The sequence below is a fragment of the Dasypus novemcinctus genome, chromosome 18 (genome assembly GCF_030445035.2).
Source record: "Dasypus novemcinctus isolate mDasNov1 chromosome 18, mDasNov1.1.hap2, whole genome shotgun sequence".
In the NCBI taxonomy this organism is placed as follows: domain Eukaryota; kingdom Metazoa; phylum Chordata; class Mammalia; order Cingulata; family Dasypodidae; genus Dasypus; species Dasypus novemcinctus.
The window spans coordinates 306824-322483 of NC_080690.1; the positions used below are offsets into that span (position 1 = coordinate 306824).

Genomic DNA, 15660 nt, shown 5'->3' on the forward strand with positions numbered 1-15660 from the left:
TCCGTCCATTAATAACTCCTATTCAAGGACGGAAACGACCTTGACTTTGGTGACTCCCTTTTAGCGGGTCTGGTCCGTGGAGACGAATCCCAGAAGCTGGACGGGGCTTCCGCTGAGCCCACTTTAAGTTGAACTCCTCGAGATTCTGGAAGGAGGACGTGCTCTACTTACCGAGCATTTCCTGCAAGCCGGGCCGGTGGGAAACGCTTCCTGCCGCACTGACAGCGCCACGGGGCCCACGCCATCACCCCTGCTTTGCAGGAGAAGCGGTGGCAGCCCGCAAACACCTGAACCGCGCCGGCACTGCCTCTGTGCTCGCGAGGCGCCAGCCCACTGGACGGCTGTGGGCTTTTCACGCCTGCATCGGCTCACAGGGTGGCAGACCCCGCCTGGTCCCAATTCACCACGCGAACCAGAGTCTCAGAACACGGGTTTAATGACCGCGATGGCGCCCGGGCACCTGGGCTCTCGCTATTTCCACGTGGCCCGTGGAGCCTGCGGGCGCTGGCTGTGCAAACTGGTTCCACCAGGTTCCTCCCAGCTGAGGGCGCAGGAAGACCCCGCCCCAGATTCTGTGGTCAGACTTCATCCTCCAGAGGGAGCCCCCGGGTAGGGCGCTGCGAGGGTGAGGGGCGCCAGTGTCTTCCATGGGTGCAGCAGTTGTGTAAGAGGAGCTGTGCGTGCTGGCCGCGGTCAGTCCAGGCACGGCCAGCATCCACAGGGCAGGTGACGCGGCGGGGGAAGGCGCTACAGAAGCGTGGGGCTCTGGGTGCAGAGGCGGGCCCTGGCCTTAACCCCCTCTTTAGCCCCAGAGGACACAGGGGAGCAGCGCGGAGCCGGGCGCTGGCCGGCCTCACTTCTCACCGCCCACCTGAGGCAGGTCAGCACCAGGCACCCATTTCCAGTTGGGGAGGACAGAGACGGAAGGAGGGGGCGAGACGCCTGTGCCAGTCGGATCCCAGGCCGCTGTCCTCAGCCAGGGCAGCCGAGAGGCCCCCACGCTCCCTGCCCGCCTCCCCTCGTCTGCGTGCGTCCACCAGGTGCTCGCGTCCACCGTGCACTCGTGTCCACCGTGCGCTCGACTGACCAGGCACGGCGCAGGGCGACGATGAGAAGAGGCTGCAGAGGCTGCGGGCCTGGAAGCCGGCCCGAGACGCTCGCAGGCACAGAGCAGAGCAGGGGTGTGAGGGGCAGCTCTTTGCCCCGTGGAGGGCGAGGGCCCCACAGCCCACGCGCCGGTTTCCTCCGTGGGCTTCCTGCCCAGCGCCCAGGAGCCAGGACGCAGACCGCGACCCTGGTCAGGCTCCAGCCGTCCAGAGCCCTCGCAGGCACTGTGGCATCGAGGCGGAGCTCCTGGGGCAGGGTCCCGAGATGCCTGCAGGCTGCCGAGACCCAGCCCCTGCCCCCGGCTCTCCCCGGGCTGGCCACCCAGCTCGCAGCACCGGGCACGGGCAGGGGGACAGAAAGCACAGGCAGCCTCCCCCAGGACCGACCGTGCCTGAGGCCCCCCGGAGACCACCTGGAACAGCCCGAGGGGCCAAGGGGCTGAGGGGCCGAGGGCGCCGGCAGCCCCCAGCGAGACCCAAACTGCCCGCTGCAGAGGACGCTGGGGCCCGGCACCCTTGTGTCTTTCTGGCTGCCCCCCGAGGACCCCGGGGTCCGGCCTGGTGCCTTCTGGGGCGCAGCAGATCCACGGGGGTGGGAGTGAGAAGCCCCGCAGCCCTGCCCCAGCATTACACCCGGGAAGTCAGGCCAGCGCTGCGGTGACCCCAAGTCCCCCGGCACCCGGGGTAACTCCTCAAGGACGCTGCTCACCCCTGTGGCCCCGCAGAGTGGAGAGTCGGGGTCTGCTCCTGGGGTCTCCACAGCGGGGCGACACCGTGACCGCAGCACGGGAGGTGGCGGCAAGGCGTGTCCACCCCGCGCTCCGGCCTGCTAGGCCTCCAGCTCCGGGCCCGGCTCCCGGAAGAGCGACTGCTTCCGCAAGGTCAGCCGGGCGCACTTGGGGCACGTGGTCGAGTGGTCGTAGTAGCAGTCCCTGGGGGCATGGGCAGCACAGGAAGGGATGTCTCAGACCTGCCTGGAGCCAGGCCCTAGAATCCCCTTCCGCAGATGGGGAAACTGAGGCTTGGAGCTCTCCGCGCAGCAGCAGGTCTGAGCCCACAGTGCTGGCGGGGGCTGTGGGGCAACGCTGCCCGTTTCCACACGTGCCCCGGCCCACCCGCACTGCCCTCCCCTCCTCATGCTCAGGGGCCTCTCCCCGAGGTCCCAGCGTGAGCCCAGGGCCCAGCAGACCTGAGGGCACAGGGCCTATGGGACAGCGGACACTTCTGAGGCGACAGACCAGCACCCGACACCTCTCAGACAACACGCAGGCTACCAGCTCTAGGGAGTTCACAGTTTCAACTTCTGTTTTCTGCAAAGCTGATCTTTTTTGGCAGCTGCTATGCTAAATAGCAAGTGCCATGCAGAAGTCAGTGTGGACAATCAACCTGACTCCAAGTGTGAAGAGTTAGGAAGGGCCTGGCAGACATACAATCCCATTATTGATTGTGCTTATTCAAAAATTCATTTAAAATCTTATTTTTCTTCAAACTTTTGTGTATTAAATTGTCTTTAGGATATAAACACATTAAGTTGTTTGAACCTAAGTACTTAATAACTAAAGTTTTAGGTATTTCTTTTGGTCTAGGAACACTTTGAAAAAAATTACTGACACAGTAAGGGTGCTAAAAATGAGCAAGTTTGGGGGCCCCTGGAATACACAGTGCTTGAAAGAGCAGTGTCCCTCCTGGTGGAGGGAGCAGGACGAGGCTGTGGGCCTGGGCCAAGTGGGGGCTACAGGCTCATCCAGGACAGCGGGGGCTGCAGCAGCCCCCCCAGCGCCCATGGGACTTTCAGTTTAGCCACAGACAGCAGGGTCTAATCCGAATCTGGGGACCGAGGAAAAGGGCTCTGAAAATTGGGCAGCCAAGGCCAAGCCCTAACCCTCTCTCCCTCTCTCCAGATCAGGAGTGTGGGTCGCGCCCACCTGGGTCGCACCTGCTGGGCTGCGCTCACCTGGGCCGCGCCCACCTGGGCCGCGCCCACCTGCGCTGCGCTCACCTGGGCCGCACTCACCTGTGGAAGACGGCGGAGCAGTCCGCGCACACAGACGTGTGGCTGTCGAAGGGGAAGAGCACGTCGCCCTCCCTGCAGAGCTCACACACGAAGCCCTTGGCCTGGCACCGCTGGGAGGGGAGACAGGCGTGGGGGTTCCAGCGGCTCCTCCGCCAGCCCTGGCCAGGGTGGGGAGCGGAGGACAGAGAGGCGCCCACCTCGCAGTCCAGCTTGATGTGCTTGGCGAAGAGGGTGTGGATCTCCGTGAGGGAGCAGCTGAGCCGGCCCAGGTGCACGTCCAGGAGGTCCTGGACCGAGTACATCTCGTCGTTCTCCACAAAATGCTGCCGGTCCTGGAGCTGCAAAGTCCCAGGTGGGCAGCCCCGGGCCCAGCAGGGGCCCCAGCCCCTGCTTCCGGGGCCGCCCCTGCCTGGCGCAGCCCACCCGCTCCCCGGCCGGCCCGAGCGCCCCTTTAGAGCTGCAAGCCCCAGCCCAGGCCTCGCCCCCACCCGTCTCTGCTCCCAGCTCCCAGCTCCACCCGCCCCGCCCCTCCTGCTCCACTGCCCAGGCAGGCGGCCGCTTCCCCAGGGCCAGGGTCTGTGTCTGTCTGTCCCCTGCTCCGAGGCACAGGACAGCATGTGCTGGGGGAGACCCGCTGAAGGAAGAAGTGGGGACCGTGGACAGTTTGTGGCCCACCCTGCCTCGTGGCCCCCTGGAGATGCACATAAAGGCTGCAGGGAGGATACCTGGTTATGTCAGCATTTCAAGATGCATATTCCCAGCAATGCCTTTGGGGCAGAATGCCTACTTGCTTGGCACACTGCAGTAAGCTACTGAGTTAGGCAGCAGACCGAGCACACTGGCCCCGGTTTCCATCTGCCCGGCTCCTCCCTGCCTCCCACCGGCCCGACCCTCAGTCGCCCGACCTGCAGGAGCAGACGCGTCTCCATGGCCTCCTTGCAGGTGATGAAATACGGCTTCATGAGCAGGATGTCCTGGCGCAGCTTCTGTGGACCAATGGGTGGGTGGGCTTCCAAGGAGCCGCCCCACGCCACGGGGGGCCTGGGTGGGGGGCCCTGCTCTCGGGGTGCCAGCCAAGGTGTGTGCGCGTCCAGCCGATCCCCAGGTCTGCCAAGCCTCCAGCCGCCCGCAGCTCGGGGCAGCCTGAGGCCCCAGAGGGGCTGCGCCCCCAGATCGCTCCTCGGGGGTCCCCAGCAGCTCACAAGCCCTGCTCTGCCTCATCCCCTCACTTCCAAAATGCAATCACCACCTCCTCGAGCACGCTGCCTCGGTGGGCACAGCCGGCCCCACCCCGGCCCTGACCCTGAAAGCGGCTGCTCCGCTGAAGCACGAGTACACGAATTTAAAGACAGTGCCCAAAAAAAGGAATTAAAATAGCTGCATAATTTTGTGTATTGATCACACATTGAAATAATCTTTTGGCTACATTGGGTTACATAAAATATATTGAGATTACTCTTTTTGCTTTTGTAATGTGGCTCCTTAGAAAATCTTAAGCCACCCGAGCGCAGGCACCGTGAGGATGCGGTTCTAAGTCCTTACACAGCTGGGGCCCGGGCGCAGCCCCCCGCCTCACCCGGATCTCCACCAGCTCCTCCACGTGGTTGAACAGCAGCGGGTTGATCTCCCGGAGCCGCAGCACCGGCCGGGACACCATCAGCGCCAGGTAGCGCAGGCTGCCGCGGGAGACCTGCGGGCGACGGGGCGGCACCTCCAGCGCCCGGCCTCCCCGCCCTCCTCGAGCTGGCCGCTCCTCCCGCCGGGCCCCGCGCCCCACCTTGCGCGGCTCGAAGTCCCAGTTGTGGATGACGCGCGCGGGGATGACGGCCAGGTCGTTCCAGTGGCAGTGGCTGCAGAAGTACTGGCCGGTGTAGTCGCACTGCCGGGCCTCGCTGGGCACGCCCCCTGGGAGGACGGAGCCCAAGGGTCGGGACCCACCCCCGCACCCCGCGGCTTCGGCCCCGTGGCGGCAGCAGCACGGCCACGGGGCGGGCACGTCCCCCACGCTCGTGCCAGCTCATCTGCACTGAGGGGACAGCACAGGCCCCTGAACAGTGTGCCCACCCCGGGGGCCCGTGAGCCGGAGGGGGCGCGGCAGGTCCACTCAGCCCCCTTGGGTGGGAAAGGAATAAAAACGCCTCCTCTCCTGTGCCCGCGAGCCCCCGGGCCCAGACCCCCGTCGTCTCGTGCTGCCCCCCCACCTCCCCAACCCCGCCCCGCGCAGGGCGCTCACGCAGGGAGATGGGTGCGCGGCACTCGGCGCAGCGGTAGTCCTGGCTGTCCAGCCCTGCCTCGGGGCAGATGCTCAGCTCGTACTCGGCCTGGTGGCTGACCTTGGAGCGGACGCAGGGCTTGCAGATGAGGTTCAGGCACTTGCTGTGGCATCGGTAGTAACATCCTGGGGTAGACCCGCCACCCGCTCTTAGAAACGGGGCGTCCTGCCGTCCCGCTGGCCTCGCCTGCCAGGAGAGCTGAGGGCAGCCCCCCCCAGGTCCTCCCTGCCCCAGGCCCCTAAAAGCCTTGCCCTGAAGCTGCCGACTGCAGCCCCCGACCCAGCCTCAGGCACGCAGGGACCAGAGCCCACGTGTCTGAAACGGAATTCCCCATCCCCCTTCCCAAACTGGCCCCCTCCCCGGCTGCCTTCCCATCGGTTTTCAGCAACTCCATCCTTCCCTCGCTCAGGCTAAAGCTCTTGACATCTTCCTGATTCTCTCTTACCTCTGACACCCCGTTTCCGTGACCACCTCTCATCCCCTCCTTCTTAGCCGACCAGGGCACTGTCGGCCCCCAGCCCGGCTTCTGCTGCCAGTCGCCTTCTCATGCCGCTCTGTCTCCCACTTTTGCCCGCCCCCCTCAGTCCACATTATCCTGCCAAACCTGTGTCTGCCAGGCCCCCCTGGCCCCCTGCACTCGGGCCTCCACTCCTAGGCGAGGTCGCCGAGCTCGCGTGGGCCCCAGGACCTGAGCCGGAGCTCCTCCCCAGGGGCGACCCTGACCGCCAGTCACGGGCTGCTCCCTGCTCCCGTCCCGCCCGCACTCGCCTGCGCTCTGCGCTCTGCACCATGATCACGGCGCCGTTGGCTCGCTTGGCTGGCGCCCCAGAGCCCCACGTCCCACGAGGACGAGGCGTCTGCACGGCCGAGCGTGGTAGCCGCCAGCTTGGGCGGCTGCTGAACTCTTTAGCGAGGACAGTGCCGTGGAGGGACTGAGCGCTCTGCTCTCTAATTAGCTTAAACCTGAGCAGCCACGCGTGGCTCGTGGCTCCACACAGGAGTGTGTCTGGCGCGGGAGCTGCGTGGCCGGGCGGAGACCCACCTGTGCAGGTGTACCAGGTCTGGATGAGCCCCCAGATGATGGCGTTACACCTGTCGCAGGTCTGCTTGACGCTCTTGCTCTTCTCCTTGTAGAAGCGGTGCTCCAGGACGGTCCGCACGTTGGGCTCCTCCTCGCTGGGGTCCTGGGGGCGACGTCTTCCCTCGACAAAGCCCCCCAGCCGAGGGCTTGCCGGCAACACTTGGAGGAGTGGTTGTGAGCTGCCCCCAAAATCATGCCCCCTTCACCCTTGGAGAGTAAAGCGCCCTGGCCACCCTGAGCCCAGGTGACCTTTCCCGGGAGGCAGGCGGCCTTCTCTGCTCCCCCTTTTGCTGGCTGGGGTGCAGACCCACACAGGCTCCCCGGGGACCGGGTGAGCAGCACCCAGGGGACCCCCGGCCCCAGCGCCACACGCCAGGCTGTGGCCCTGGGCCGCCCACCCAATTTTTCCATAAAGGAAAATCATGCATCTGTCTCCTTCAAGCCCTGTACTTTGGGGTGACTTTGTTCCCGCAGCTTTACCAATATCCTAATGAATATTCTGTTCTCTCTAAGTCACAACAGACGCGTGAGCCAGGGCAGGAGAGAGGGGCAGCCCTGCGCGCACCCGCTGCTCTTCCAGGCCTCTGTGGCCCCACCGGCCGCCCCTCCTCCTCGGACCCCACCCACTTACCGCTGGGTGGCACAGAACCCTCGTGTGGCCAGTGAGTCAGGCCTGAGACCGGCCACCACTGAGAGAGGGACGCCCTCCTCTTCACGGGGAGCGAAAGCCGCAGCGGCCGCCCCTCGGCCCCCAGGGGAGCCGGAGCAAGCCGAGCAGAGCAGCGTCGGGCTGACGCGCCTGCGGCCCTCGGTTGCAGGCCCACGCCTGCTCTTTTTGGTTTAAGTGGCCTGAGGTTGGTTTCTGTCCCTCGACACTCAGGTCCAGCCTGAAGATGGGGTGAGGCCCCACCTTCGCCCTCTTTCTAGCTGGGACCTAGGGAGGGAGCTGGAGCCCGCCTGGGCCCCCTCGGCTTCCATGGGCCCCCCCCCACCCCGTCTGCAGGGCTGGCCTCGGCTTCCGTGGGGCCCCCCCATCTGCAGGGCTGGCCTCGGCTTCTGTGGGGCCCCCCCATCTGCAGGGCTGGCCTCGGCTTCCGTGGGGCCCCCCCCGTCTGCAGGGCTGGCCTCGGCTTCCACGGGGCCCCCCCGTCTGCAGGGCTGGCCTCGGCTTCCGTGGGGCCCCCCCCGTCTGCAGGGCTGGCCTCGGCTTCCGTGGGGCCCCCCCCGTCTGCAGGGCTGGCCTCGGCTTCCATGGGGCCCCCCGTCTGCAGGGCTGGCCTCTGCTTCCACGGGGCCCGAGCTCGGGGTGGAGCCGGCGCACACCCACCTTCAGCTCCTGGAGCTTCAGCCGCAGGTGGATCAGCCGCACCACTGCGTCTTTCTGCTTCTCTGACTGCTCTGGCAGCTCCAGGATCACCTGCTTGCACTCCTCTATCGCCTGCCGCAGCTGCTGGACGTCGGAGGCCAGGAGCAGGCCCTGCCCGGCGGGGGGGAGCGGAGGCTGGAGGCCAGGCCCGGCAGCCCTAACTCGGGGGCTCTTCAAAGGACAACTTCCTTTCCCAGAAACCTGTTTTTTTGGCTACACCGTTATCTTTCTTCCACAGAGCACCCGGCTGGGGCAGCTGGGAGATGACATTCGTCTGGAGTGAGAGGAAGGCTGAATCTCCCACCCCAGAGGAGCTGAAGGCAGGTATGCGCAAGACAGCCCCGAGGCCCCGCCCCGAGCCCCCGCCCCAAGCCCCTGCCCCGAGCCCCCGCCCCACACACAGCAAGGCAGGGCCCAGGGCCTCAGGTGTGCAGGGCCAGGTACATGCCAGGTGGCAGCACCGTCCCGGGACGCAGCCCGTGGCCCATAGGAAGTGCTCAAACATGTTACCGAAAAGCTGCAAAACATACATCAAACGCATGTCGGCAGAGACAGAGCTTCAAGGGCACATACAAAATGAAAAGCAGCTAGAATTGGGAGCTTTGGGTGGTTCATTTTTGTTTCAGGTTACATTTAACGTCACCATAATGTTTCTCTGCCAAAAACTAAAAGGTTTTCAAAATTGTTTATTATTAGAACCCTTTTGTTTTCCAAAACAAGGCTTCCTTAGAACCCCAAAATATAGAACAGACTGAAGGGGAACTCCTGCAGCTGCTGTGGGAGGAGGGGCTTCTTTCCCCGACAGCCCCCGACTCGAGCTGTCCTGAGCCCAGGACACCCCCACCTGCCCGGGTAAGGGCAGCCTCCGTTACCTCCCTCAGGTTTTGGGGGGGGGGATTTGGGGGGGGGTCTAATTTAAGGCCCAGGAGCTGCTGAGCCTCGGGCGGTGGCACAAGGGGGGACAGGTCTGAAAGCTCGGGGCCCAGCTGGGGCAGGGGCAGGACGCAGCACGGCCCCTCCCGACGCGGGAGCCTTACCACGGGCCGCGAGAAGTGGTCCTCGGCCAGCCCCAGGTCCATCACGCGCTCGGCCCGGCAGGGCTCTGGCACCCCGGCAAGCGGCTCTGGAGTGGCCTCTGTGGGGTGTGGGGAGGCGGACGTGGGGGCGGCAGGGGGCAGCTGGGGGCAGCCTGCCCCTCCTGCCCTCACCCCCCAGCGTGGCCAGGGTGAAGGGAGGTGGGGGCCCTGGGGGCACCGATTCCCGCCTGCACTTCTGCCCTTTGCCTTCGGGTTCCTTGTGCCACCCAGAAGCCAGTTCAAAAAGGAGAACTTCGCGGGGTGGCGTGAAGAGCCCGCGAAAGAACTAGAGAACCCTCCGGTTCCCAAGGCAGACGCCACGGCAGGAGCGTGAGGGCTGCGGACGGGCAGCGAGATGCCACCAGGGCCACTGGCCAGCCCACGTGGACCCTGGACCGTCCCTGCCGCAGCCCGCGTGCCCTGCTGACCTTGGCCGCGGTTCCGGGCTCAGCTCCTCCCAACCCAGTCGCCCCACCCGCTGACCCCGCACCCCGGTGCGTGCCAGGCCCCGGCAGGTCCCCCGCCCGCCCCACCGCTGCCCCAACCTGCATGGCCCCGTGGAAGCCACACGTGCCACAGAAGCAGGTAGGTGTGGCCTCGGCTCCGGGGACGGAGGGGTGCGCTGGCCACCGCCCCGCGCCAGCACCCACCTTCGGAAGCAGCACCTGGCGCCCCCCCGCTGGGGCCCTGCTCATGCTTGTTGAAGGGGTTGAGATGCGCCTGCCGGAACCGGGCCAGCTTCTCGTCGTATTCCATAGCATTGCAGCTGCGCGGGGAGGCGGGGGCAGTCAGCGTGCAGCCCTCCTCGCCCCCTGCTGAGTTCTCCTCTCTCACACCCCGGGCTGCGATGACGCCCCCAGACCTCGCCTGCCACCCACCGGGGCCCGAGCGCCGACGCCCCTCAGGGAAGGGCCCCCATTGTCCTGCCCCTGGAGAGTTTGCACCCCGGGTCCCCCCACGTGGCCAGCTGGGCTGTGCTCCTGAGCCTCTCCCTGCCTCAGTTTCCTCATCTGTAAATGGGGACACAGATTGTCCTCACTGCATTGTGAGGGGAAAAGAGCTAATAGCTACTGACCATGGCACAAGCTGCTGGTGAGCGCTCACTGCCAGGAGTAGTCAGAGATGTTGGGGCTGCTTTCTCTTTACCTGTCCAGTCTGAAATGATTCCTAATCAGAGAGGACGAGCCGTGACTCCCACCTGCCTCTCGCCCCAAAAAGAGGGAAAAGAGCTGAGCTGGAGCGCAGGGCCCAAAACACAGTGTGTTCCTGGCACCGCCAGGACTGGAACGAAAGCCTCCGACCAGCGTCCGAGCCGGCTGCCCTGCTGCATCAGGAAGCCACACCTGCGGGGCCTGTCCGGTGGGCGCAGGTAGACCCACATGCCATGGGCTTGGGTCTAGTCTCTTCTGCTTATTACCTAGTGACTTTGGGCAGGTCACGGGTGCCACCCCTCCAGGACAGGCAAATGCCCAGAGAGGCCCACGCCCACACATCCCTTCCTCCTGCAGGTAGGCGTGATCATGTGACTGTTCTGCCCAATGAGAGGTGGACGCGAAGAGGACTCTGTGAGCCTTCTGGGAACCGCTCTTAAAGGGAGGAGCCACCCTTCCTCAGCCCCTTCGTCCTGCTGCTTGGAATGCAGATATAATGGGTGGAGCTGGAGCAGCTACCTTGGGCTGTGACATGGAAGCCCCAGGGGCAGACGGCAGAACAGCAAGATGGAAGGGCTCCTTCAGCCCGTCCTGAGGTGTGTGTCCGGGGCAGGGGTGTCCCGGTGACTTAGCAATTAATAAAAATCCAGAATAAAGCCTGGCAGGCTCACAGCATCCAGTGGGAGGGGGGGCTGAGTCCCCCCTCCTGCCCCCCCCTCCTGCCCTTTGCACCTCCCGAAGGTCGTGCTGCCACCCCAGCTGGGCAAGATGGTCACACCTGCCCCAGGGCCGGCCGCGGAGCGCCCCCTCCCTCCACCTTCACACGTAACACACGACCCTGCTCCCTAGGGGCAGGTCTCTCCCAGCCTCCCACCCATTTCATGGATGAGGAAACTGAGGCTCAGAGGGCCCAGCCTTGGCTGAGGATCACACAGCCAATCGAGATCACCTGGGGGACAGTGTCGCCTGGGGGGTGGGCAGCGCTCAACGGCCCAGTGCGGGCGGGGAGATGCAGTTGGGGTCACAGCGCGGAGGAAAGTGGGCAGCCCCGGGCGGGGGTCCTGGGTCACCCGCCCAGCCCGTAAACCCGGCTCTCCCGGGCTCCGCGGGAGCCAGCCGCCCTCCCCGCCCCACGCCCCGCGCTCCGCCCCGGGCTGCCCCTGCCCGCCCCAGGCCCCTGCCCCCTCCACGCCCCGGGGCCCCCTCCTGCCCCAGGCTCTCCCTCACCCGCCCCCTGCCCCTGCGCCTGCCCGCTCTCGCCCCGGGCTCCCCCCAGCCCGGCCCGCGCAGCTCACCCGCCGCCGCACTCGCTACATTGTATCCGGCCGCGGCCCGACGCCGTCCCCGCCCGCGCCCGCTGCTGCCGCCTGCGGCCCGGAGGCTCACGACACCGGCTCCTGGCCCCGGGGGCACGCGGGGCGGCTTGGTCTCGGCTGCTCCGGGTGGGATGCGGCGGCATTTCCTAGATGGCCAGGAATCAGAGAAACCCTGGTTTAAATCGAAGCAACAACGTTCTGGATTTTTTTAATTGGCGAGATTTAATTTTTTTTAAACCCCAGAAGTTGAGGGAAAAAAGGAAGAAGGAGCTGGAATGCACAACCCTGGGAGGGAGGGAAGCAGGCAGTTCACCCCGCCTCGCAGATGAGGAAACCGAGGCACGGTGAGGCTACAGGGGTGGTCGGGGGAGGAGCAGAGGGGCGGCCTGTGTCCGCGAGGGGCCAAAATTTCTGCTTCCAGAGGTTCAGGGCTGCCCGCAGGCAGGAGGTAAGGGCCCCTGACCCTGCGACGCAGTTTCCTCTCTGTAGCTTCGGCCACCTCTGGACTGGGGCCAGGTGTCCTAGGGGGCTGAGGGCTCCGGCGTCTCGGCCACGCTGCAAGCCCGCGGGTGGGGACAGGCAGGCCCGTGTGCTGCTTGGCCAAGATCCCACAGCTAGGAAGGGGCAGGGCAGGATGGAACCCCGCTCCAGGTGCCTGCTGTCTCCTCTGGTTTCAGACCTGGAAGGAGAATTCCTTGGGCCGAGACCTGCTCTTGCTTTTCTATCTAACCCTCCAGTAAACAGGCCCTCATTTCCGGAGTGGACGCAGTGATCAGGGAAGAGGGATTTGAGCATCCAGAAAGGGACAGCAGGCGCCAGCGCGCCGGAGCCAGAGGCCTGCCTGTCTGCAGTGGAAGCAGGTGAGCCTGCAGGTAGAGGAGGGAGGGGGCAGAGCCAGAGGTGGGCAGCGACTCTCGGCCACTTGTCGCAGGTTGGCTTTGATTTGTGGGGAGATGAGAGAGGGCCATTTTTTCCCCCTTCTTTATGTTTTTTTTTAAATGTTACATTAAAAAATTATGAGGTTCCCATATACCCCCACCCCCCTCACCCCATTTCTCCCACATCAACAACCTCTTTCATCATCGTGGCACATTCACTGCATTTGGTGAATACGTTTTGGAGCACTGCTGCACCGCATGGATAGTGGTTTACATTGCAGTTTACACTCTCCCCCAGTCCACCCAGTGGGCCATGGCAGGACCTACAATATCCAGCATCTGTCCTTACAGTACCACCCAGGACAACTCCAAGTCCTGAAAATGCCCCCACATCATATCTCTTCTTCCTGGAAAGAGCCATTTTTAAAAACAGTTTTGTTAAGGTATAATCGGCAGACAGGAAGCTCCACCACTCCCCCTGAGAGCCCCCAGCCCGTCAGCAGGACGTGCGTGCCGTCCAGTGCCAAGACGGGCCACAGAGGCCAGCCCAGCCTCAGGGGAGCTCTCGATGGGGGACGGCACGGTCACCTGGCAGGAGAACCTGTGGGACGGAGGACAGCTTGTGGTCACCTTTGGAAAGTGCCATCAGTCAGCGGGTCTCAGCATCTCAAGGCTGAAAGGGACGCGAAAGTGCCCTCGCCGCCCGGGACACCGCCTGCGTGGGCCTGTGCAGCTCGCCCACTCTGGCCCCCTCACCTTGGGGCCGCGGGGGCCTGTCCACATTTCCTTCTTTCCTTCTTGCATTGGGGCATCGTCCGCAGCTGTTCCCCCTTGAGTGGCATCTCTCCAGCTGCCACCCAGAGGCTGCCTCCCTCTGCCACCCCGCGGCCCAGCGAGGGTTGGCGCTGTCGTGAACCTGGGCCTCCTCTTCTCACGGCCCCCTCCCCGCACTGGCCCCCTACCCCACCCCCAGTCCTGCCTTTTGTGTCCTCCAATCCCTTGTCCCCATTTTTCCCAATGCCAGAGCTTTGACTTCACTCAGATGGTTCTTCTCAGCCCTAATGGGTGAACCTTGAAGGCCGTTTGGCCTAATTATATTTCCCTTACCAGGAGTGGTTTTTTTTTTAGATCTCTCTCCTCTCTCTTCCCTCCCTCCCTCCTTCTCTCTCCCCTCCCCCCCCCCCCCCCCATTGTCCGCTCTCTGTCCATTTGCTGTGTGTTTTTCTGTGTCTGCTTGTCTTCTCATTAGGTGGCACGGGGAACCAATCCTGGGACCCTCCAGAGTGGGAGAGAGACCATCATTCTCCTGCGCCACCTCAGCTCCCTGGTCTGCTGCGTCTCTTATTGTCTCTCCTCTGTGTCTCTTGTTGCATCATCTTGCTGCACCAGCTCTCCACATGGGCCAGCTCTCTGGTGGACCAGCTCACCACACGGGCCGGCTTGCCTTCACCAGGAGGCCCTGGGCATAAAACCCTGGACCTCCTGTATGGTAGGTGGGAGTCCACATCTGCTTCCCTTGCCAGGGAGTCATTTAAGAACAGGCATGGAACCCCAACCAAAAAGACATGAGGGGACAATTGCTGGGGGAGGGGGGCAGGGGTCTGAGAGTTCTTTCCTAGAAGGAAGTGTAGAATGAGAATTTCCTCTTTTCTGCCTCTGATCCAGCTGTGGTGCCTGGAGCAGTCGCAGTCACCTTGGGACTATGAGGCCCCCTCCAGAGAGGGCAAGTCAACTGGAAGAGAGAAAAAAAACCAGAGTCCTTGAAGGACTACTTGAGCCACCAAATTGACCCGCCCCAGAACTGCTCCATCTCCAGGCTTCTTGCAATGTGAATGATTAAACGCTGTTATAATTTAAGCCATTTATTTGATAAGTATTTACTGAACATACATATCAGCACTTTTATAGGTGTGAGAAGTAGATGAGGGGACAGCACAAAACTGCCTGCCTACCCAGCTGACAGTGGCAGAGGCCCTCGACGAGTGCCGAGGGAACGTTAAACGTGGGGCTGGCCACCCCCCACCCCTGCTCTTCCCTCTTCTTGCCCTGCTCTCTGCCCAGAGGCTGACCCAAGGGGAGCCCAGCAGGAGGGCGTGGAGAGCAGGCTGGTTCCAGGCTGGGGCTGGCAGTGGACCCAGAGCCCTGGATGCCGCAGGGTGCAGCCGTCCCCCAGGGCAGCCCCTGCCCGCGACTGCAGCGTTCGCTCCACTTCTAAGAGTTATTAGAAAATAAGCCCAAAGGAGAGTCCCGGGTGCCGGGGAGAGGAAAGCAGGCCGTGAGTTCTTGTGGGGAAGGGGACAGTTGAGTGAAGATCTGAAGGAGCCCTGAGGGTCTGGGGAGGGGTGCAGAGTTCCTGGCTGTTCCGGAAACGGGGGCACCAGGAGGAGGCAGCTGGGAGTGACGCGGCACAGGGGCGGTACAGCAGCACCTGGGAGCTGTTGGACAGTCTGGTGGCTCGTTGGCTCTGCCCCCCGACGCTGGCTGCGGGATGCTGGAGAGGGGAGGGTCCCAAGTGTGTCTGGAAGGCAAAGCCGGGCCCAGTGTTTGGTCTAAGCATGTGGACACACGGGCGGCCCCACAGATGGGGGAGGCCACGAGAGCAGCCACCGGAGGGGCTCGGGCCTGCCCACGCCATTAGTGTAGTCGCAAGCCACATCTGGCGGCCCCACGAGCCCCATGGCCATCCGGAATTCATGCGTCTGCGCAGCCCCCCCCCCCCCGCCCCTGGGCTGCAGACAGCTGCTGTGTGGACCCCACCTGAGCCCGTCTGTGAGCAGCCGTGCAGCCACGTGGGGAGCTGGGCTGTTGCCGCGGAGGCCCGAGAGCCCCAGTCAGTGCCTGGTGTCAGCAGAAGTAGCATGTGCCGTGTCAGGTCACTCCTTTTGGGGTGATTTGTTACACAGCGACAATAGCTGAGACAAGGTGCTGGACACCGCTGCCCGTGAAGGCCGCCAAGGCCGGGCCTGTGCGTCTGGGCTCCACTGGCCCCTGAGCAGAAGCCCCGCTTGTGGGGGGTGTGGCCACGCAGAGCGTGTGCCGCCTCGTCGTCTTGAGGCTCAGCCGGAACCGCCGCGTGTCCTGGGGCCCCACATCGAATCCTTGGATGTCAGGGTCTCTGACCGCTTGAGAAGCTGATGAAAGCAGTGGACCGTCCCCTATCGTCACCCCTGCCGCCGTGGGCGCCAACCGCTGCTTCCGACCGATGCTCCGTTATGCAGAGGTCAGTGCCCCCCACGGCTGGGCCACCTGGTGTGGGCAGGGGCAGAGCGGCACTCACAGTGGTCAAGGGACGGACCGCACAAAGCCCGCCTGCCTGGCCCGTTCCCCAGAAGCCTGCCTTGGCTCTCGGCTCTGCGGGGATAACCGCTGAGCAAGCACCGACGCCAATGCCGGGGGTCG

The 15660-nt window shown here is 64.3% G+C and overlaps 1 protein-coding gene and 1 long non-coding RNA gene across 6 annotated transcripts; one reads left to right on the forward strand and one right to left on the reverse strand.

The window, feature by feature from the left end:
• Window positions 1-418: 418 nt before the first annotated feature.
• DEF8 (differentially expressed in FDCP 8 homolog) lies at window positions 419-11541 on the reverse strand. 4 transcript variants are annotated; one of them, XR_011646252.1, is made up of 13 exons: window positions 11363-11541; window positions 9567-9682; window positions 8878-8975; window positions 7802-7951; window positions 6436-6577; window positions 5354-5518; window positions 4898-5025; window positions 4697-4810; window positions 4026-4106; window positions 3318-3458; window positions 3121-3230; window positions 2296-2385; window positions 419-2038 (listed from the first exon to the last, which is right to left on the reverse strand). XR_011646252.1 is itself a non-coding variant. In XM_004473435.3 (12 exons), the coding sequence occupies exons 1-12, from the start codon at window positions 11524-11526 to the stop codon at window positions 1936-1938; spliced, it is 1512 nt and encodes a 503-aa protein (XP_004473492.3). In that variant the 5' UTR covers window positions 11527-11541; the 3' UTR covers window positions 419-1935. The 4 variants fall into 4 exon arrangements, 3 of the variants coding, with proteins under 3 accessions (XP_004473492.3, XP_023438858.2, XP_012386434.2); XM_004473435.3 differs by lacking the exon at window positions 2296-2385; XM_023583090.3 differs by lacking the exons at window positions 2296-2385; window positions 11363-11541 and adding an exon at window positions 10063-10084.
• LOC105747609 (uncharacterized) lies at window positions 9093-14118 on the forward strand. 2 transcript variants are annotated; one of them, XR_001119565.4, is made up of 5 exons: window positions 9093-9501; window positions 10425-10663; window positions 12121-12243; window positions 13511-13750; window positions 13927-14118. It is a non-coding gene; the product is annotated as an uncharacterized lncRNA (long non-coding RNA). The 2 variants fall into 2 exon arrangements; XR_009181477.2 differs by lacking the exons at window positions 9093-9501; window positions 10425-10663 and adding an exon at window positions 11595-11727.
• The last annotated feature ends 1542 nt before the right edge of the window (window positions 14119-15660 follow it).

Bases quoted from the DNA above. Each gene is read 5' to 3' on its own strand.
- DEF8 (XM_004473435.3), bottom strand. From the start codon at position 11,526: ATGCCGCCGCATCCCACCCGGAGCAGCCGAGACCAAGCCGCCCCGCGT. The intron at 5,519-6,435 runs GTGGGTCTCCGC...GGTCTACCCCAG, and splicing joins GACCTGGTACACCTGCACAG to GATGTTACTACCGATGCCAC. The intron at 5,026-5,353 runs GTGAGCGCCCTG...CCGTCCTCCCAG, and splicing joins CCGCGCACCCATCTCCCTGC to GGGGCGTGCCCAGCGAGGCC.